At 37.2% G+C, this 22,502-nt stretch overlaps 1 protein-coding gene across 1 annotated transcript in view; it reads right to left on the minus strand.

Moving 5' to 3' along the window:
• DSG4 (desmoglein 4) overlaps nt 1–22,502 on the minus strand; it is a 58,931-nt gene that overhangs the window by 27,881 nt on the left and 8,548 nt on the right. The window contains exon 2 of the mRNA XM_081802538.1: nt 209–244. Within this exon, the coding sequence (XP_081658664.1) occupies nt 209–244 (36 nt within the window). The remainder of the gene's footprint in view (nt 1–208; nt 245–22,502) is intronic.

A 22,502-nucleotide genomic window follows, 5' to 3' on the forward strand; every position in this document is an offset into this window, starting at 1 on the left:
TTGAGCTGTCACAAACTATGCCTGAAAACATGGATATTTGGGAGTATGGGTTTTACCATTGCTATTTCAATTTGGCAGAGGTTCTTTCTCTTACCTTTTATCTAGATGATTATGATTTCAAATATTCTGATATTTGATAGATGATGCATTACAAAATTCCATTTTTCTTTCAATTTTAAATTGAGAAAATAGTTTTATTATACATTACCTCAATGATAAATTTGCTGTTTACTTCCAGCAGCACCTGTTACAGAAGGTACAACGTTAGCAAAAATTTGCATAATTAAAGGAAGCAGTATCATAAAACCATTGACAATGTTCTTTTATTAATTCATTTCTTAAATATGCATTTTGTTCATAATATGGAATAAACATGGGTAATACAAAATAAATAATAGACTTTTTGCGCTCCAAAGGCTTTTAAACTTTTAGGGAAGAAAGACCCTTAATTACAGCAAGGCAGGTTAGGATACATGCTTTAGCAGAGTCACCCCTGGGCTCAGTGGAAGGGTATAGCGGACAACTCAAGTGTTCAAAGTGAATTTTGGTAAGGCCTCGTAGGAAAGTAGGGATTAAAGGGGTTCTGGATGAAGCTGCTTTGATAAGAGGAATTGATGAAAAAGAAAGTTTCAGCCAGAGTAAAACATGAGCACAGGTGTCAAGGATATTCCAGAAATGATAACTAATATATTAGTTGGAAGATAGAAGAAGTATTAAGGAGACATAGGAAACAAGGTTTGGAATGTCAGTTTGGAGACAGATCATGAAGTGCTTTATATACCAGATTAAGGAGTTTGGACTTTATTGGATAAGAGACTAGGAGTGACTGAAGCAGTGTGTGTAAAACATGGCATTGATAAAAAAGGTAGATTTTAAAGGAAAAACACTTGAAGTCGAGACACTTAGTAATTAGCAATTGCTTAGGTAGGGCATAGAACAACAACTATTCTAACTATGCTGAAGTGGCACTGGAATGGAGAGAGGACAGAGACATTCCCAAAGGACAGATAGGGCTTATGGATCATGGGTGCCAGGGGAGGAAGGGTCAGATGGTTCTGGTGGTGTAAGCTTGGCTTTCAGGGACAATAAAAACAGAAAATTCAGCAGGAGAGTGTCACTGCAGTGAGAGGGTGACTGATGTTTGTTTTATTTATTTTTAATGTGATTCTAAAATTTGGGATAGACATCAAAGCTAAAGAAGTCGAATTTTCCAAAGGAGAGTGCTATTTAAAGTTAAAGGAAATGAGGATATTACATGAAATGGTTTAAAGTAAATGAAGTAGGCAGGGAAAAGAATCTTATGGGAGATGCTGACATTTGTGCAGTGTACGGAAGGAAGAAGTCTAAAAGCCAAGGGCTCTGAGAGACTAGGGGAATAGAGAGATCAAGGCACCAGGGTTGTGGGTGCACAGCACATTCTGTCAGTGTCAGAATGCTAAGAAATGGCAGCGATTGTGGTGGTTGTGGTGGGTTGGTGAGGAAACTGACTTCAGAAAGGAGAGATGGGATAAGTAGGTGGAAAAGTAGCAAGAAAAGAAGCAGAATAAGTGGAGTGAGGTGATAAGAAGTTAGACAAAGAGGGAATATTTAATGATTTATGTGCATAGCAAGGTCAAGGTGAATGGGAACTGAGAAGGTTGTGGGATCTTAAAGCAAGCAGTCATTGCTAACTTCTGCTGGTGGCATAAGCCAAATTAGAGTCAAGGGACGAGTTACTGAAAAAGTGGAAATAGCAAGCAGAGATTACATTTTCAAGTTAGGAGCAGTTTGAGGAGTTAATTAGATCAAGACATATTTTTTATGTTGGGAAATCATGACCAAATATACAGTTTAAAGGGAGAGGAAAAGGGGTTTGTGGAGAAAGAGTGATAAGAGGAAGAGGATAAAGGGAAGGGAGCAGGAGGAACACATCAAGGAACAGTTACAACTGTGACTAAAAGAGGATAGGAATGGCTGGATCAAAACTGTGAGTAAAAGAGATTGGGTAATGAGGTAGACTATTTCTTCCTTTGAAATAGAAGAATAAAGGGAGAAAATCATTTTGAGGTATAACTGGAGAAAAATCATACCACCGTTTTGTGGAGTTGGAATGAGCAAGAATGGGGAGAGGTGAGCGAAAGTGACGGGAAGCCAACGAATGCCTCAAATCAGGAGCAGTAGTTCTACCTAGCATTCTCAAGTTAGGAACACTTGAGCACCGAAAGTTAGAAGCAGAGGAAACCAACTCTTAGTCCATAGTTGTTGAAGAGTTTGAAGACTAGTTGAGATGAGGAAGCAAGAATATGATGTGCAGCCCATCTGTTTTGTACTTTTTCTAATAGAACTTGGCAGCCTGGGAGCAGGAAGAGAAGGAATGTGAGGGCTATCCTTTAGCTGGGGATTGTTACCAAGGCAGATGGGAGATTCAGAGAGGTGATAAGGTACTAAGGTGAACTCCAGTGAGTCAGGGAGCAGAGTGAAATCAGGGAGAGACTGGAGAGAGACTGACTGGGAGAGGATGCAGAGCAGGTCTGCAGGTGTGTGGGGGGGTATAAGAGGGAGTGGGGCTCTGGTGGGGATTTGGAATGGCACCTGAGTCCAGAAAGGGGAAAAACACAGATTAGAAATTTGGCAGTGGGGCATAGTGTTTCCTCTTAATTCACTTTCTCCCTAACATGTACTTTTATTAGACATTAACAAAAGATCTAGACCTGGAAAAAAACTTCAGTTTTTATTGATTTTTTTTAAGATTTTTTTTTTAATTGGTCAGAGAGAGAGAAAGAGGGCACAAACAGGGGGAGCAGCAGGCAGAGGGAGAAGCAGGCTCCCTGCTGAGCAAGGAGCCGATATGGGACTCAATCCCAGGACCCTGGGATCATGACCTGAGCTGAAGGCAGACGCTTAACCGACTGAGCCACCCAAGGGTCCCAAAAGTTCAGTATTTAATAGAAGCTGGTTTTATTTGATTGCAAAGGATGTTTTATTTCATAATAAATAATGCCTGTTGGGGCTTAGGTGTTTTTTTGTTGTTAGAAAATTAGATGATTCTGGAAGGTATGAGGAAAAGTAAAAATCACACTAAATCCTACTACTTGGAGATTATCACTGTTAATATTTGGAAAAAATTTTTCAGGCTTTTTTTCTTCTTCTTCCCCAAACCCATACATATACAAGTTGTAATATTTTTTTTTAACCTAAAAGGAGTTATAATATGCCATTTGGTAATATGTTTTTTGCACTCAATGATTACTGTGGTAAAGTTCCACATCAGTGAATACATAGAGACATCATACATTGTGAAGGTTGCCTAATGTATCACTCTAACAGGTGTCTTCCATTCAGGTCTTTGGGTTATCAGGGTAACAGAGAACTGACTAGTTAGTGCTACAGACTAAATCTGACATGAGACTGTCAGGTACTGTCTTCCAGTGGGAGGTTAATGTAATTAGAAGCATGGCCTTCCTTGATGGATGCCAGAAGGTTGGTGAACTTGGCGCAGAGCCCACTGTTAGAGGTTCTTGTTCCTCATCTTCAGCTTCCCACTAGTCTCTATTTTCTCCCTTTCCTGCACTGTCTTCTCTCTTTCTCACACATGGAATATCTCTCTAATTCTTCTTTCATTTCTTTCATCGGAATTTGGTAGATTTTCTCATGTATACCTTTGTATATATTTTGTTAGATTTATATATAAAATTTTAATTTTGGGATATTTAAATGATACTGTGTTTTAAATTTCAAATTCCATTTGTTCATTGGTGGTATATTGAAAAGCATTTGGCTTTTGTATATTAATCTTGTATCCTGCAACCTTGTTGTAATTGCTTATTAGTTCCAGGAGTTGTTTTGTCAATTCTTTTCAATTTTCTACATAGACAATCATGTCATTGCATTTGTGTTGTGCTAATTTTAAAGGACGGTTGGAAAATCTTTCTTGCTTGCATAGAAGCTTTTTTATTTTTAACTAATGAATTGTACCTCTATTGAAAACTATTGTACAGGGGGTCTGGGTGGCTCAGTTGGTTAAGCGACTGCCTTCAGCTCAGGTCATGGTCCCGGAGTCCTGGGATCGAGTCCTGCATCGGGTTCCCGGCTCAGCGGGGAGCCTGCTTCTCCCTCTGACCCTCTCCCCTCTCATGCTGTTTCTCTCTCTCTCTCTCAAATAAATAAATAAATAAAATCTTTAAAAAAAAAGAAAAAAGAAAAATATTGTACAAACATATTTATTGTGGAGTATAATGTATAGCTTTTATATATGTTCCTTAGGAGTACCAAATCTTTTCTCATTAAGATTCTTTCCTAACTGGTTATCCCCAATTCTCTTAAGATTGAAAAAGTTACCAAATACAAAGTCCTTATTTAAATCTGATATTATATATATATGGGCTACATCATAGATCTTTTGCAAGGGCCAAATAAAAATGATTTAATAGCTAAGGCAGGCTTTTTAAAGCACAAATTGGATTAAGTCACTCCCTTGCTTAAAACTCTCAAGGCAACTTCCCAGGGCCATTAGAATGGAATTTACACCGCCTTCATAGCAAAGAAGCTCTATCTGATTTGGCTCTGCCGATCTCTCAACTCTATCCCTTATCTCTGTCTCTGCTGCTCTCTGTTCTTCCAGGACCCAAGTGCTCCCTTGTCTCAGGTTACTGAGTCACTGCCTGGAAAGCTCAAGCTTCGATTTTCAAAGCACTGGCTCAGTCCCCTTCTCAGTGAGACATCCCTGACTTCCCGACCTCCATGCTCAGTCAGCATCCATGACCACCACTCTGTTAATGGTTGTCAAATCCATCATTGTTACATCTTCCTCTGTAGGAGTCTTCCTAGCATTTTTCAGTGTCCGATGTTATTTTGAAAAGCTATCCATTTACTTCTCTATTATCTGTACCTGTCCATTACTATACATGTTCCAAGAAAGCTGGGACTTTGGGGATCATGTTCTTACTCTCTCCCCTATCAGAATGCCCAGTGTCTAGGCATGCAGTAAATATTTGTTGTAGAAACGAATGGACAATCACTATAAAAATGATAAAGATACTAAGCCTTGCAAAAATTGAGTGTGGCATTATTAGAAAATGTAGAAGATATAAAAGGAAAAATATACACAGATACATAGATGTATGAAATAATCCACATAATTCTTTGAAAGAAATTGTTTTACAGTGCCTTTTGATATCCTTTTCTTTTGGTTCATGATATGCATGTGATCACTCACTATCCCTACTCTTGATTAAGCATTGAACTTGGAGCAGCCTTGGAATGAGTGGGTTGCATTCCATGTCCACTCAGACACACTTCTACCTTGTGGAGAATTTTCTCTCTCCAAATTTAAATGATTTCTTAGACTTCCCATGTACCTTAAATGGTAATTTTCTGAGATTTCTTTTCAACTTTTTACCTTATCTGTAAAGCATTAATCTAATTATAAATATGATAAACGCACATGAGAAAATAACTATTTGATTAGCAGTATCTGAAGGCATGACTAAACTCATATATCATGCATTTGTACCATAGGACTTTTAGTGTCAATGTGACTAAATTATGGTTTTGTACAAATGGATAGATGATAGATTAGAAAACCAGTTGGGTAGCAGTGAAGTGAACTCTACTCCTTACATATACATTGGCACTGTGATAAAATAGCTAGAGGGGACTGCCTTCTACAGGGCCATGTGATGGCTCTGTGGGATGATTAAAGTCTTATTAGACTTGATCTTTGTCACAAAACTCTGTTTAAGAAAAATGGAATATATAAACTTGGTTTGAAATCTAGAAGTTGGCTTTGTTTATAATCTGTATTTACTTTGTAAATAGTTGGGTGAAATGTAGACCTTTCAGAAAAAGTGGGGGTTTAAAAAAAAGAAGACAAAATAATATTTGTAATTTAGTACTGTTCTTCCCCTGCCTCTTATCCAACTGCTTGGTCTTCATAAAATTAGTTCTACTATATATACCGACTTTAGATGAAAATATAACATCAATGATTATGGAGATTTATTGTGCTTCAAGTTGTGCATTTATGGGAAGTATACATGGAGGTATGTGTTGTAAGTGAAAGTCTTATTCTGATCTAAAAGTAGGACAAAATAGGTATTTTATTTTTGCTGAGTGACTATTTGGAATTTATTGCTAATAATGAATCTGACAGAGGCATTTAGTGTTTAAAAATATTTTAAGAAATAGAATACAGGTGTAAAATTTAAGAGAACAAAATTTTACTTGTATTTTCTTTATATTTCCAAAATAAATCTTTGGATTTCATATTCTTATAAGTGATCCTGCAGATAATTTTAAACACTAACATTGCCATGAAAAGAAACATTTTTATAGAATTTACATTCTTGAGAATGTTTAATAATATTTCATCTATCATTAAAAATGATTTTTAAAATGATCTATATGCTGACAATTCTATTGGGTCCTCTTTTAATATTGTTGAAAATAAATAATTGAGAATCATATGACTTGCAAGAAGACACTTCATGAGTTTTAGAGTCATTTTTTTCTCAATACTGACATAGATACTTTGAATTATCCCTTGGTTCAGTGCCCCCAGATACTTTTATAATCCATTGCAGTGCAACATAATAATATTTGTTGAGAGGTGTGACTTTTTTTAAAGGGTGATTTGGGAGAGGACAACTAGCTTGATACCTCAAGTTCAGGTGCATGATCATAAGATTGACTTAAGGAAAGAATATATATATATATATGAGAGCTGAAGATCTAGTAAATGATTCACTTAGGACTATCTGTACACTTGTACCCTCTGAAGTGATCATGTACATCAGAGATATCGGTGCCCCAAATGAAGATTATTGTTATAGCAGCAATTAAGGTGGTATCAAGTTTCTTAAGTCTGTATCTAAGTCAAATAATTTATATCTCAAAGATAAGTAGCCCTAAATTATAATTTAGCTTCATAAAAATTGGACGCAGACGAATTGAGTCTGAGTCTTGACTTTGTTTACCAGCTGTGTGATCTTGGATAAATTTCCTAGCCTCTCTCTGATTCAGGTTCTGATCTAAAAAAGAATAAAAGTGTGAAAGTGATAGGCACAGTAAATGCTCAGTATATTTATAAAGAGGAAGAAGAGTGAAAGAAGAGTTTCCTTCTGTGCTTTAGAGGGTATGTTCACAGCACACCCTATCATATAAAAGTACTAGTCATTCATTTTGAAAGACTTGAAATTAGCCACATCAACCCGATTAGTCCTCAGTTTAAAGGGATAAAGGCAATGTTTTGAATTTATTTTATTTGCTCTTGTCCTCTCTACAGAATCCAACTCAGTTGAAGAGTAGCAACGATCCATGGTTGCCCTATGAGTCTGCGAGTGTAAGGTGTAAATGTCTCTGACTTTTTTTTTTTAGTTTGGGGAAGTTGCAGTGTTAGATCCTAGGGTTCTTATCTAGGAGAACTTTCATTGTGCCTGACTGGGATGGTACACTTCTGGTATTTCTGTTTTCTGCTCAGCTGGCTCTACTGATGAGAGTCCTAATAGCCATACTCTCCAAATCCTGTCCCTTTATGGGCAGGTGTTACTGAACGAACTGTGGGTTTTATTCTTAAGCCCTACAAAATCATGAGCCCTGTCAGGAGACTCCTCACTTTCCAGGAAATACCTGTGAATAGGTGTTTTGGAAGAAACGTGAAATGACATCATCTTTCTAAATTGCATGTAGTAGCCTACCTGCATGAACCTCAATTAAACTGTGCAGGATAGTTATGGGTTCCTGGCTAATTGCAGAAATTCCTTGTCTATAAAAGTCGCGTTTTTGGAGCCTATGTAGGTCACACATCATGCTAAGATGTGGTTTGGCCTGAGAGCCTGGCTAAAAGACATCACACAGAATGGAGAGGTTTGGACCAGTTGCCATAATGGCAGAATACAGGAAAAAGGGTGTTAGAGGCACGTGCAGTTGAGGGAGCAGAAATAACCCAGAGAGATGTTTGGTATGCTGAGTGTGCTATGCTCTCTGTGGCCTAGTTTGATGAGAGGGTTTCCCATCTTCCTTTTTCCTTTGGATGTCTTTACCATAAATTGCATCAGCGGAAGTAACATGAAGAGGACTTTTTCTGGCAATATAAGAACTCAGAAGCTAAAACGTATGTGCCTGTGCTACCTACTCTCCAAGAATGTGATGAAGACTAAGACGGAGTATCTGCCCAGAAGGGGTTCCCACATTCAAAGAAGGAGGAAAGCAGAGATGTATAAAAAGAGATGGGCATCTTATAGGCACTATCGAAGAAGCATGGATAGGATAGAGCATCCGCCCAGGTATGGGAAGGAGTCAGTGCTGGAACAGTGGATAAAGTTTTGGACATGTGGTATTGATGACTATACCACTTATGGTACATTTATGAATTATTTATGCCCTGAAAATTTCTTTATCTGTAAAACAAGGATACTTCTCTTTATCCTTGAGGACTTCTTTTATGTGTGTGAAATGACTTTGTTAACTGTAAAGTGCTTTGTTAGTGTAAGACAGTAAAATGGGAATGCAGTGGCAGACCGAATCCCCAAGATCCAACTCCATGGTTGTCTCAATTTTATTTTATTTTATTATTATTTTTTTAAAAGATTTTATTTATTTGACAGAGAGAGACACAGCGAGAGAGGGAACACAAGCAGGGGGAGTGGGAGAGGGAGAAGCAGGCTCCCCGATGAGCAGGGAGCCCGATGCGGGGCTTGATCCCAGGACCCTGGGACCATGACCTGAGCCGAAGGCAGACGCTCAACGACTGAGCCACCCAGGCACCCCGGTTGTCTCAATTTTAAACCTTCAAGCTCACTAGCCACATAAAAGTGGCCCATTAGCATATAGGTGGGACATATGGTGAAGTGACTTGGTAAGAAAGATAAATTAGAAATGAAACCCATTGATTATTTAAAAATTTTCACTGATAAAATATTATGGAACAAGTACTATCCTTTGTGTGGGAGTTCCAACCTATAATGACGTACCCGTTCTAGGGAGAATAAAAGGATAGACAATATTCTGTAGCCATCTAACTTTTGGCAAATTGCTGAAGTTTTCCTGGGCCTATTTTTCTTTGTCAGTACTTTCTCCTAGAGAGAATAGGATGATTTTTATACAAGATATTGGAATCTAAGTCATTATGTGTGCTTCCTGCAATATTAGACTACACATGATTCTTTTACATACTGAGTGATTTAAAGCAGTAGCTACTGAACAAGCTATTTTTCATTTTTGTGACTTACCTTTTTGAAGTCAGTTTTTGAAGTCACTTGCACACCTAGGACTAACTTATTAATAAGCAGTTCTCTCCTGAATAATACTTATAAAAATAATTGTGTAAAACCATTGGTATCCACACAGAGGTATGTTAGAGATGCCAAGTACAAGCCTAATTATACCACTTTTGTTTATAATTGAAGGTATATCGAGTAGTGGCATTTTAGTTTGTAAGCCGTGTAATTTTCCATGTAGAAAGGAAAGGCAAATACTTCTCATGCAGGTAATATCTGAAAGTTTCACTCCAATCACTCCTTCCACAAACCCTCTCATCAGAGGTGCTCCCTGTGCATGAAATATTCCAACTGTGCTCCCACTTGGGAAAGGGAAGGAAATGTCCCGGCAGCTCAAACAATAGTTTCATTACTTTGTAAGGAACTCCTGCCTGGATACTTAGGGACTAACAAGGAGTCAGAAGACTATGTAATCAGGATTGAAGAGTTCTCTTAAAAAGAGAAATATCTTTGAAAAAGGGGAAACATCATAGAATCTCAAGAGGCATGAAGTATTTTTAGAGCAGGATTTTTATCCTACAGCTCTACAGATAGATATTCTTGAGAAGACTATAGTAAAATTATGGGTCATGTTATGATGATAATACGAGATATCTCTTGGGATATAACTTTTTTTTTTTTTTAGTCCAACATGTAGTCTGCAGGAATCTGAAGGTAAAAATATAAATTTGCCAACTGGGATTAAAATATATATTATATTTCCTTATATTTACAACAACAAAAATAATAGAGGTGGGATTTGCTTCCATGTGACCTTTGGTGTTACGTGTTGAAAGAAGGAGGAAAGTCAGTAACTGAGAAAAGATATTGGAATGTAATAGACAATATAAAAGAAGCATGGAAGGGATACAGCACTGGCCCAATTGGGACATCAATGTTTCTGTGACAAGCAGTACTAAAACCAGTCATTTAATATTATCTAGGGCATTCTGGTTAGCACAAGTGAAAAACAAAATCAGATAAGGTGTTTTTTTGTTGTTGTTGGTGGTGTTCCCGTAAGTCTATACTCCTAGAGATTTGCCTGACAATAAAATAAAACAAATTTCTGTTCTATATGGCAGAATCACATTGTTTTATGTGAGAACTAAATTGGTAAGTGGCTCGGTTAGTTCTAAATATGTTTTTAAATTCTGATGTCTGTTTTCAATTTACAGTGAGATATAATATTTATATGCTTTAGCCATCTACCTTCTTTACTTTCCAAGAAGGAGAAGACTTAGTTGAAATGTTTACATCTCATATGTAGCAGGAATGATCACCATATATGCACAAGAATTCTTATCTGACAAGAGCTACTTGGCTGGGTTTTTTTTTATGGTATCAACTTGATAAAATATAGGTCTCTCACAGCTAATAACTGTTCTGTCTTAAGTGATTCTTTCCTAGTAAAACTTATACAATCCACAGCATGACCTAAATCTTTAGATTCTTTGACTAAAGTTATGAAAATAATATTTGGGAGCCAGAGATGAACTTCTACTACCCGACTCTTCAATATAGGTCATTAAAGGATCTCAGTTTCTGCATTGGCAGAAGCTTCATGACATCATGTCTAACAGTGTGTCCTGACACGGGGCACAATGAGGCCCTGAAGGGTTGGGTACTTTGACCAAAGTTACCCAGCCCCTTTGAGGGGAAGCTGTGACTCACCCTTGAGGCTTCTGAGTCCCAGTTCACTGTACAGTTGACTGTACCTGACCACCCCAACCCATTTTAAGCAAAACGTGGTGAACGTCCTTAGGAGGACGATGCCAAAGGGCTCACGTGATAAAATGAGACACCCTATTGTAGCTTAGAGTTTTGGGTACCATTTATAGATCATGTCAGTCAAAATCTTGTTTAAAGTACTCTTTGTGGTCGAGATACAGATGACACAAAGTACCCATCTCTGAGAAGCTGCCCCACCCTCATTAGCATAAGCTGCTGTGATGCCCAGATAGCCTTTGATTTAGTTAATGAAAAAAGGGCAGAGTTCATGTTCAAGAAGGGAAAGGCAAGTAGGTGTGCCTATTTTCCACAACATCCATAATATTATACTGATTTTTCCCTAACTTATTCCAATCTTGAGACATGCTAGAAGTTTCTACTTCTAATTACAGATGTTATTATTTGATATGTTAAAAGCTCTATTAGAAATCTATTAGAAAAGACCTTAAATCTATCACAATTACCAAGAAATGTAAAACACAAATACTGTAGTATCAGTGGGGAGTAGGGAGAAATTAAGCATCAGAAACATGAAAATTAGTAAGAGTAATAAAGCAATACTACCAAAAAGAGATGCTGAGAATCTGAAATATAATACTCTTTCAAGATCAAGGAGAAGAAAAATTAACTCTTCAATTAAATAATATTGTCATAAAACATGCCTGTGCAGAGAACAGGAGGCAAAATTTAGTGCTCAGAAGTAGCCTTTAAAATCTAGATGCATGCAATCAGATTTCCTTACAAAAACAAAAGATTTATCTGAGTTTAAAATCATGGAGATAACCCACAGAAGTATAACAAGAGGTCTACACTGCTGATTCCCTTTTTTTGAAATACTTTTTTAATAAGGATTTTATTTACTTGAGAGAGAGAGAATGAGAGAGCTAGCATGAGTGGCGGGGTACAGAGAGAGAGGGAGAAGCAGATTCCACGCTGAGCAGGGAGCCCGACGCAGGGCTTGATCCCAGGACCCTGAGATCATGACCTGAGCCAAAGGCAGACGCTTAACTGACTGAGCCACCCAGGTGCCCCTATATGGATGATTCTTAATTTCTATTAAAAATTAAGTCAGATTCTTTCCTTTTCCTTTAGTAACATAAATAAAAATGATCATTATAACAGAGCGTTACACTTCTTTTTGGAGTTTTTCAGTTTACAAATATTTTTCAAAAATGATCTTATTTAATAATCTGTCTCCCAAACTCAGAGAATGGAATGTTCTACCACTGTTCCCTTCCAAGCTTGGGCTGTGTGCCCTTTGGCAGTGTTAGGCTCCTGCACTGCTTTTGAAGCTCGTGGTAACTGTGAAGCCCTGAAGAATGGCACCTGCTGGGCCAACTGGATGGCCATGTGTTCCCATATCTCCCTAGCCCGGCTGTCCTCTGCTTTTTAGAACTGATGTACAGATGAGTCCCATATAATGCCAGTTGCCTGACTATGGTGAGAATCATTTTCCAAGCTAATATCATAGCATCACTGTGGACATTCCTGGGAGACTGAGGTGAGGCCAGCAATAGGGTATTTGCATTTATTTGCTTTGAAAAAAAATATGTACAATTTCAATGATCCCCTCCTCTTATCATTCCCTTTAATTTTTCTTAACTGTGTTGATTGAATTGTTCTGAACATCAATAGACTTATGTCTAATGTAATCTAACGTAGTTTAATTCATTTTTTTCAAAGATTTCTTTATGAAAGAGAGAGAACATGAGTGGGGGGAGGGGCAGAGAGAGGGAGAGAATCTCAAGCAGACTCCTTGCTGAGTGCAGAGCCCATCTCGGGGCTTGATCCCACAATCATGAGATGACCTGAGCCAAAATCAAGCTTAACTTCGGATGCTTAACTGACTAAGCCACCCAGGTACCCCTTAATTGAATTTTTAAAATAGATTTTTCTAATTGAAAATTGGTGAACTGACCAACCTGATCTTTGTTCTCTAGGGCCCTGGCATTAGGAGCTGCCTTACCTTTTTCAAGGATAGGACACTTACTATGCATGATACCTATCTGGAAAGTACTTCATGCCTTGAGCACCCAAGGGTTGGAGGAAAGTAGTACAATATCCAAAATGCCATGTTTATTTTAAAGAAATACATCATCTAAATGGTTCCTTCCTGGACTGTAGGAATGCTTTAATAATGCCAGAAAGGGTTTGTCCTGATGGCTTGGTTTTCTTCATTTTCTTTAGCCATTTCTGATAGGAAAAAATTCTCATATGACTTAAATATTTCATAGTTATTCACAATGTAATTTTGACATAGCTACCATTCCTTCACCTTGAAACAAACTCACAGGGAAATAACTGTTTAAAAGAAATGGCCTTGACCAACTTTACTTCCCTACACATGTAGAATCCATTTGCACTGGGAATTTTGACAGCAATCTGTTTGGTTTAAGTATAAATAAAAGAAGATAGAAAAATAATTTTGTTTCTGACTATAAATTTTAGAATTGTTCTGATATTGAATCTGAATTAGATTATGTCTGTGATGCCACTGAATTCTAATTTAGCCAGATTCTCCCCCTGCTTTTCTATGGCATTTGGTCCCTCAAGCATGGAGAGTACTTTCAAGTCACCACTGGCTGAACTCACAGAACTCTCTTTATAGGAACAGGTTTAGAAAGGAATAAATCCCACGTGGAAAGTCTGAAAACCGACAGAGGAGATAAGGCTGCATTTCCTTTCCAGGCCTTTAAATTCTACTTACCATTAAAATGATCAAAAGGCAAATGTTCCTGAAAAGGAGCCAATCCATTCCTTTGAGTCTCTCTTGCACACGAACCCCAGTGAGATTTGATTTTAGTCCTAGTCCTCTGGGTTCTGAATTCGGCTCTGCAGCAAGATGTGCTTCAAGATGCCCTTTTAGGAGGGCATGGGTGAGAACTCTGGTGCTGTCTGCGCAGAGGATTGAAGATGTTCTATAATGACTCTGTTTCCCCACCCCAAACTCTTGGGCTGGTCTGGAAGGTTGGCATTGTTTGAGCTCTGGGTAAGAACATAGACACACCTTGATTCTTATTGCAATGAAACCCTTTGTTGGACACCAAAGAAAAATCTTATAGAGTGAGGACAAGATTTACAGGGAAGATACCCAATGAATAATAAATTACTCACAACATGAAAAATAATTAAAATGTTAGGGCCTATCATCATGCTGAATAAAATTAGTAGGCTTCTTCTTCTGCCAACATCGTAAAAGCAAAATTATATATACTGACAACACACACACACAGATCCACTACAGAACCAACTTCAAGGGTGACACTTTGAGCAGAGGACACTGTGAAAAGGTATCAGGCCCAAAGGATGGTGTAGGGAGAGAGATAGAATAATGAAACTCTCATCTCTTAATTCAGGTGATTCCTGCTTCCCTCCTTGAGGAGTCCTATGGTCAAACTGCATTACTCAACTTTAAAGATGTTCTGAAAAAAATAAGGTTAGGATAAAGAGACTCTGATTTCACTAGTATGTTTGTTCCCACATTTTCGCAACTTCTTTCCTCAATATACAGTTGAACCTGTTATATATGGTATTAATTAACTAAACTGTTTTAAGGTAACCGCAAGACAGAGTTTGCTCATTCTTCATGGCATTTCCACTGGTAAAAAAAGTACATAACATGGGTGAGGAACACATTTGAATCCCTCATAAATATTTATTAAGAGAAAGCTGAAATTGAGAACCTGAGAATTTAGGGGGAAAAGACCAGAGCAGCGGCTGGATGTTCCTGAAAATCATTTCCCTTTTTTCATTTCTCTCTAACCCTTTGTTAGTGTGAGTTTAGAATAGGTATAGTTTCCCTATGAAAAAATTGCAAGTTGGCAAGCATCATCAACAAACATAAAAAGAAAATGTAGTTGAATGTTCCTTAACTGTTAATACACGTTGGTTGGAGAATTTGATACAATTCTCTAACTGCTAATACATGTTGGTTGGAGACTGCCTCTTGTCTTCACTACCCCATTGCTGCAATTAAGAAACAAGATGGGCTCTATCGCTGGTAGTGGAAAGTATTCTAAATAACACTTAGTCTTTGAGAATCTTAGTTTGGCATTTTGGGGAGCATAGGAGAGGGCAATAAAGGGCTGGTATAGTATCCTAAAATGAAGATAAATGAATTATATGTTGAAAGGATTTATAAGAAAGAGAGCAGGAAATTATCTTTAAACAATGGGAAAAGTAAATTGTTACAAAAAGGTGGTATTTGGATACATCTGCCCAAGGCAAATCTAATATTTGAAGATATCTACCTAATTAAAAAATATATAAACTGACCTGATAAAGCATGCGTATGATATCAAGTTTTAAAGTACATCAGGTAGTCCTCCAGATATTAATTTACTCTTTCATTGTGTGTTAGATAAGTCCTTAAACCAAGAGTTATGGAAAGCTATGCTTGAGTAAATAAGCTTTAAGAAAATTCTTTTACAACTCTTTTACACACAACTGAGCTTTCATCCTTTGTTTTCATGAATTGTTCAGAGGTTTGAAATGTGACAATTTTATCTACCTTGGAAAAATTTTCTTTTATAGAAAGGTTAGGGCAGCATTAAATTAAATATTTTTACTCTTGAAATATAACCTTTATCAATAGTGCTAGTGAGCTTTGGGCTTTGGGGACACAGTGGCATTTTCCCTGTGTTTCTCTATATGTGAGAAATACAAAGGGTGTTGTTGCTTAAAATGATTTCCAAGAGACAGGGTGGTGTGGAGTGGTTCTCTCCAATCCAGCCTACCAAAGACCTTTTCATTGGCTAAGACTGTGTTGTGGCTTTGTTTTTTTTTAATTTTTGCACAAAGCGCTCGAATTATTTTGGAATAAAGAAGGAAGGATGATGAGAATTTGCGCTGTATCAGTGAGTAGGGCTAGTCCTTGGCTAACGGTGTGCATTTTTATCTCTAGAAACGCACCAAAAACAGCTATGGAGATGGTTTGTGTCTTGTGGAAATTCAGTGTGCAAGGCTACTTCAGATTTGAATTATTGAAATATAAGAGGAGAATATAAAGTGTCTCAAATAAATGGAATTTTAGGCTTTAAAAAATAAATGGCTGACATCTTCTTTCTATGTGCCACCCAGTTGACTGTGGCCTCTGTACATAAAATTTCCTTTGGTGTCTGTATCCAAAGGAAAATATGAAGGCATAGAAGAGAATGTATAGCTTCAGTATTTTCAGTATGATGCTCCTGGCCATCAAGCAGAGACGAATCTGGGAGACCTTTCTATTGCAATGGGACTAACTGCACAACAGTGGAGAATGGGAGAAGCCAGTAAGGATCCTTTAGCAGATTTATGATTATAAACAATGGGTCAGTCAGAGCTTAAGAAGGAACTAAAAGTTCAGGGAGAAGTCAGGGGCTGTTATGATGGTTTTATTTTCACCACTGTATGTTGGCTCTGAGTCAACATATAATAGTGCATTACATTAATAGGCATTGTAGGGCAAGTTGATTATTGTGTAGCCAGCTAAAGAAATTCATTTTTGTTTTATTTAATAGTTCAGTTCAATATTTAGTTAATATTGAATTAGAATAATTTAATTTGCTTAAGAGGATTAATGAAACAGATCTAGATCTCTCTGTGTTATTGTTTTTCACAAGGGGAAAAATTATACTCTTTCCTGGCTATGTCTGATGGAGGTATTTGCAAGGGTTTCCACCCTTTGTTTGTATCGTGATTGGTTGATTTCTCCTGAAATATAAAATTTTCTACTTACCCAACTTGCTATTTATTCATAAGGTGAGTTTCAAAAAAAGGAAAAAAGAAAAGAAACAGCAAACAATAGAAATAGGTACTAGATCTTTTAGGTGATTCCTCCAGATTTCCCCATTTGTAACTCCAGTACTCAGTGATTCAGAATTTGAATCTGGTGATTATGATTATAGCCAAATTTAAAAGGTTGTGCAGTAAATGAGAAGTGGACACTTGATGCCCCATCACCTCATTTGTATTTACTCCTTGGGACAGTTGTGGAAGTGATCTCAGAGTAGAATCCTGAAAGGATTTCAGTTTGTGGCTAGTTACTAACTGAAATCCTTTTCTGGGCAAAACTTAGGTCATGATTCTGAGCTTAGGTAGATAAAGAGCAGCTACTTTTCTTTCTCTTTTGGGGTACCAGCCATCATAAAAACAGAACATTAAAATATTAATGCTTAAAAATACCCTAGAGATGATCTAATGCAATCTCTCCTCTCTTCCTTCTCTCCGATCCATGTTACAGGTATAACCCTGAGAGGCTGTACAGTTTATTAGTGCCAAAGTAGGGCAAGAATTCTACCTCCTGATTATAGTCAATTTATATAAATACCAAACCACTATTCAGTGTTGGCTGGATATGTGAAAACAAAATAAAAAAGAGTTGATGGCTAAATGCTATTATCTTTTACAAAAACTCTTTACAGAGTTTAGAGTTTACCAGACTATTAAGTTTAATAGCTGGCACTGCAAGCAAATTCTAAAAGTAAGTTTGTCCTCTTATTGTTCAATATCAAACCAGTAGCATCTCATTTGCTCCTACGTAGAATTTCAGGGATGCTCTTGATATTTAAGCATTGTTCTGTGCTTCTGTAATATTGTCTCGTACTGGGACATTTTAAAGTAGTGGGACATTTCTCATTCCATACCTCATGTCCATCTAAAAGAGTAAGTATCTTAACACTTACATATTTTTAAAAGTAATGCCGTCAAAGAAGGGTAATTGAATGCATGCCAGTACAAATTCTTTTTGAAAAAAAGAAATGTAATCTATTTAGGCCAAATATTGTGAACATGATGTTAAGGCAGCATTTGCCATCAAGTTATCAGTGTAGGGTTACCGGTGGGTATTATTTAAGTATCCAAGGGCAGCTCTATTTCTTGATAGCAGGTGTTAGAAGAAAGGAAATTTAAAAAATATTTATGGTCCTAAACTATGTTTGTCAAATGCAGTAGGCAAGTAGGTTCTAGAGTTGACTCAAGCAAAAGGGTTTTCATTAGCATGGGCCTAGGGGCATGAACAAAAATGTAAACAAAGCTTGTCTTGGTTTTGACCTAGAGCCGTGCTGTGAATACACCTCTGACTGTCCACCTTGAGTTAATGGCACTGAAGGTAAACAACCTGTCTCCTCGTTAAAGCCAATTTATGTATGGCAACTGTGGTTCCTGCAAACCAGGTTATTTAGGAGGTGTTGGAAATCACAGAGATTAAATGTCAGTTTCCTAAAGAGTTACGTTAATACCATAAGGATGATGTCAGTTTACACCCTAAAATCATACTCACCCCCTGACAGAGGGGCCTTGTTGACTCTCTCTGTGATGTCCTGTCCTTGGTGTGGGATGTCTTCTCAGTCAGTGCAGAAAGACTAGTGTGGCTTCTCGCTCTGTATTAATTAAAGTGTGCACTTACATGCTTATTACATACTTGCTGCATCCTTATCCCACAAAAATATCATCTTTGTCTGTCCCCTGACTCCTGGTCATGATGTCAGTGGCCGCACCTTCTGCACTATGGTAATTACTTAAGTGTCATGCAGGCTGCTTCAGTGGCTCTGGCGATGACCCCCCCTCTTTGGCAAAGTTGTATTGTGTTTATAGGTTACCCTTTATGCTGTTAGTTATGCATCCAGCACACTCTGAAGTGGGATGTGGGCTTAGGCTGTCTAGGAAGAAATTCAGGAGTAGGAAGGTCAAAAGCTAAGCAGTGGTTTTTGAAACTGTTTCTTGGACCACTTGTGCCAAAAATCATATGGTCCAGTATATAGGAAATACAGATTTCTTGGCCCCAGACTTACTGAATCAGAATGTCTGGAGATGGGACCAAAATTATTTATTCTTAACATGCTCTTCACATAATTCTGGGGGTGCAGGCTGAAGTTTTAAGAACTACCGAGTCAGGGTAATTAAGCCTAGGTTGGTGTAGGCAGAAACGGCAGCTGGTAAACATATTTTTCTAATATGATGAGATTAGCATCTCTTCATGAGGGGTTGGTATTGGCTATTTGTGTTTCTTTGAAAAATTTACTTCCTTCCCCCCCATCAGTGTTACTGATGCATTTACTATGGATTTGTAAATACTCGTCATATATAAGGGAAATCAACTTCTGTCAAATACATTGAAACTGTTTTTTGCTTTTTTTCTCTTTTGAGTTTGTTGTGATTTTTCTTTCTTTCTTTTTTTTTTGCATTTGAAAATGATTATGTTTTTATTTGGAATAGACTGTTATAAATAGTCCTGTCTATTAGCTTCCTGTTGCTGTGGTAATAAATTATCACAAACTTAGTGACTAAAAACAACAAAAATTCATTACCTTACTAGTATAAATGATGTATTTTCTTTAATTACAGTTTCTAACATTTATTTTCTTACATACAGAAATACATTTGGGGCTCCTGGGTGGCTCACTCAGTTAAGCGTCTGCCTTCGGCTCAGGTCATGATCTCAGGGTCCTGGGATCAAGCCCCGCGTTGAGCCCCACTCCGGGCTCAGTGGGGAGTCTGCTTGTCCCTCTCCCTCTACCCCTCCCTCCACTTGTGCTCTCTCTGTCCCTATCTCAAATAAATAAATAAATAAAATCTTAAAAAAAAAGAAATACAATTGATTTTGGCCTTTTGATTGTGATATCCAGCAATTTTGCTAAACTTTCTCTTCCTTCTTCCTTCCTTCCTTCACATATAGTTAACACACAATGTTACATTAGTTTCAAATATAATACAGTGATTCAACAACCCTATATGTTGTGTTGGGCTCACCGCGAGTGTGGCTACCATCTGTCACCATACAATGCTATTGCAATACCATTGACTCTACTTCCTATGCTGTACATTTCATCCCTGTGATTTATTCATTCGTAACCGGAAGCCTGTACCTCCCACTCCCCTAAACAGAATTTTCCATCCATGTTCATGTGTGAAATTAACATATAATTTTCCTTTCTTACGCTGATCTTGTCGAACTTGTCAAAAAGTTATGCTAGCCTTATAAAATGAGTTGAGGATTGTAAGGTCTTATTCTCTTATGTAGAAGAGTTGTATAAGATTGAAATTATTTCTTTCTTGAGTGTTTGGCTCTTGAAAGTTTGGGTAAATTGTACTTTTTACTCTGAATTTGTCCACTTCATCTAAATCTGCAACAGTTATTTATAATCTCCTCTTATTTCATTAATGTCTGTGGAATCTACAATCAGGTCCTATTTTAAAGAACTATTGATATTTTTTATTTGTACATTCTCTTTTTGTTTTGATCAGCCTCACTAGGTATATAAATTTTACTAGATTTCTATTTGTTTGATAGTATATGCCTGATGATTTTCGTATCTGAAGTCTTTTTAGGTATTTTTCTGCTTTCCCTTGTTTCTGCTGGTTTTTACTCATTAAATCTAGTTGGGATTGGTTTCTGAGTTACGTTGAACGTGCTATTGTGTTCTCTCTCTCTCTTTGTGCCTTTCCATCCTGCCTCATACCCAAAAATCTCTATGGGGGAAGAAGCTTAGTGACAGAAAATAAAGGTGGTATCTTTAAGGAGTCTGCCTTTCAGCTTCAACTCCCCTACTGAACACTGATGTGGAACTGGTTCCTCGAAGAATGGTTTCTGATGATTCTATAGCTTGCTTACATCACTAGATCTTGAAAGAATGTATTATTATCACATCTGTTAGCTTTTGTCGTGTAGAATTTAATTTTATTTATGTAGTTTATCTCTAATTATAGCTTCTAGTTTGTGATGCTCATAGAATTATCTATTTAGAGCTAAGGTAAATGTGTAATGCTAGTGTAGCAGATTGAAAGGGATAAAGATGCAGATCTGGTTCAAATTCCAGAAATTTCACTAACTTGGTTTGTTTCTATGAGTGAGTTAATTTATCTCTGTAAATTGCAATTACCTCATCTATTTCCTTCCCGGGCAGATTTTGGGAGTTAAATTAGATACATTTATATAGAGAAACTAGCACATAGTCCATTCTCTTTGACTAGTATTCTTTCTTCATCATTTCTAGAGTGTGTATGTCTGTAACAGACTTGCCATTTATTAAAGCCTATGGCATTAGATATAGATATGCTATTTTTGGGGGGCTCCTGGGTGGCTCAGTCGTTAGGCATCTGCCTTCGGCTCAGGTCATGGTCCCAGGGTCCTGGGATCGAGCCCCGCATCGGGCTCTCTGCTCGGTGGGAAGCCTACTTCTCCCTCTCCCACTCCCGCTGCTTGTGTTCCCTCTCTCGCTGTGCCTCTCTGTCAAATAAATACATAAAATCTTAGAAAAAAAGATATGCTATTTTTCCATATACTAATATTTAATTTGTAGTGACAGTCAATAAATATGGTTTTCCTTATTGCTTGTTCCTCTAGTTTATAGCACATTAATTTCTGACAGTTTTGTACCTGTGTTTGAAATTTTATTCTATTTAATTGGTTTTTGATCTTCATTTTGGTTTTAATGATTTTTAAAATACATTATATATCTTTTTTTAAAAAGTTTATTTTTATTTATTTATTTTTTTAGATTTTATTTATTTATTTGACAGAGAAAGAGAGCGCGTGAAAGAGCACAAGCAGGGGGAGGGGCAGAGGCAGAGGGAGAAGCAGACTCCCCGCTGAGCAGGGAGCCTGTTGTGGGGCTCAACCCCAGAACCCTGGGATCATGACCTGAGCAGAAGGCAGCTGCTTAACTGACTGAGCCAACCAGGTGCCCCAAAATACATTATATATCTTTTTAAAAATTTGGTTCATTAGGGGCGCCTGGGTGGCTGGCAAGCTTTACATTCAAGCTTTCTAGCCTCAGATTATTTTCATCTTTATATTGAAAGTAGATTAGTTTTCTTGGTGATTGGTGTTCAATAATCATGTTTATAGAAGATGATTTATGAAGTAAAATACTAATTTATTAATTTGCCATGAGGAGATTTTTCCATTGCGGGATAACTATAAAGTTTATATTCTCTCTCTAAATGCCCTCCACTTACCCTAGCAATCAAGGTACTAGCTCGAAAATTGTTTATTGATCATGAATGGAAAGCAAAGATGAATAGTTATTTTGACATGCCTTTCATCTAAGCTGAAGGCGTATCTAGTAAGATATTCTTTTACCAGGAGAGGAAATACCTTTATTTATTCTCTCAGGGAACAGCATATGGAAAGGCCTGAACTTCTACAAAGATTTGATTTAATTTATCAGGTGATATATTTTAGAAAAATTGAGTAAGTGAATGGATTGCATTTATTTATGTATCCAACAAATAATTATTGAGTTTCTGCTTGTTGATTTATCAATCTCACAGAGTTCTGGGAACGCTTTTTCAACTGCCACCATGACCTCTGTCATATGAAGAAAGCCACCTTCTCATCCCAAGTTTTTTTGGACTCTATTTTCCAAATATTTTCCACTTGAAAAATGTTTAGTTGTATTTGAAAATAAACTACTTTTTAGTTTACCTTTAATTCCAACTACATCCTAGTAAGATCTAAATTTTTATATATCTAATCTTTCTCCAAAGCACATTTAAGACCATTGGTCAAAATGTATTTTACAATCTAACAAAATTAAATTATCTTGTTCCTCATTTTAAAGA

The sequence above is a fragment of the Leptonychotes weddellii genome, chromosome 13 (assembly GCF_054177405.1).
Source record: "Leptonychotes weddellii isolate Sample4059 chromosome 13, ASM5417740v2, whole genome shotgun sequence".
Classification (NCBI taxonomy): domain Eukaryota; kingdom Metazoa; phylum Chordata; class Mammalia; order Carnivora; family Phocidae; genus Leptonychotes; species Leptonychotes weddellii.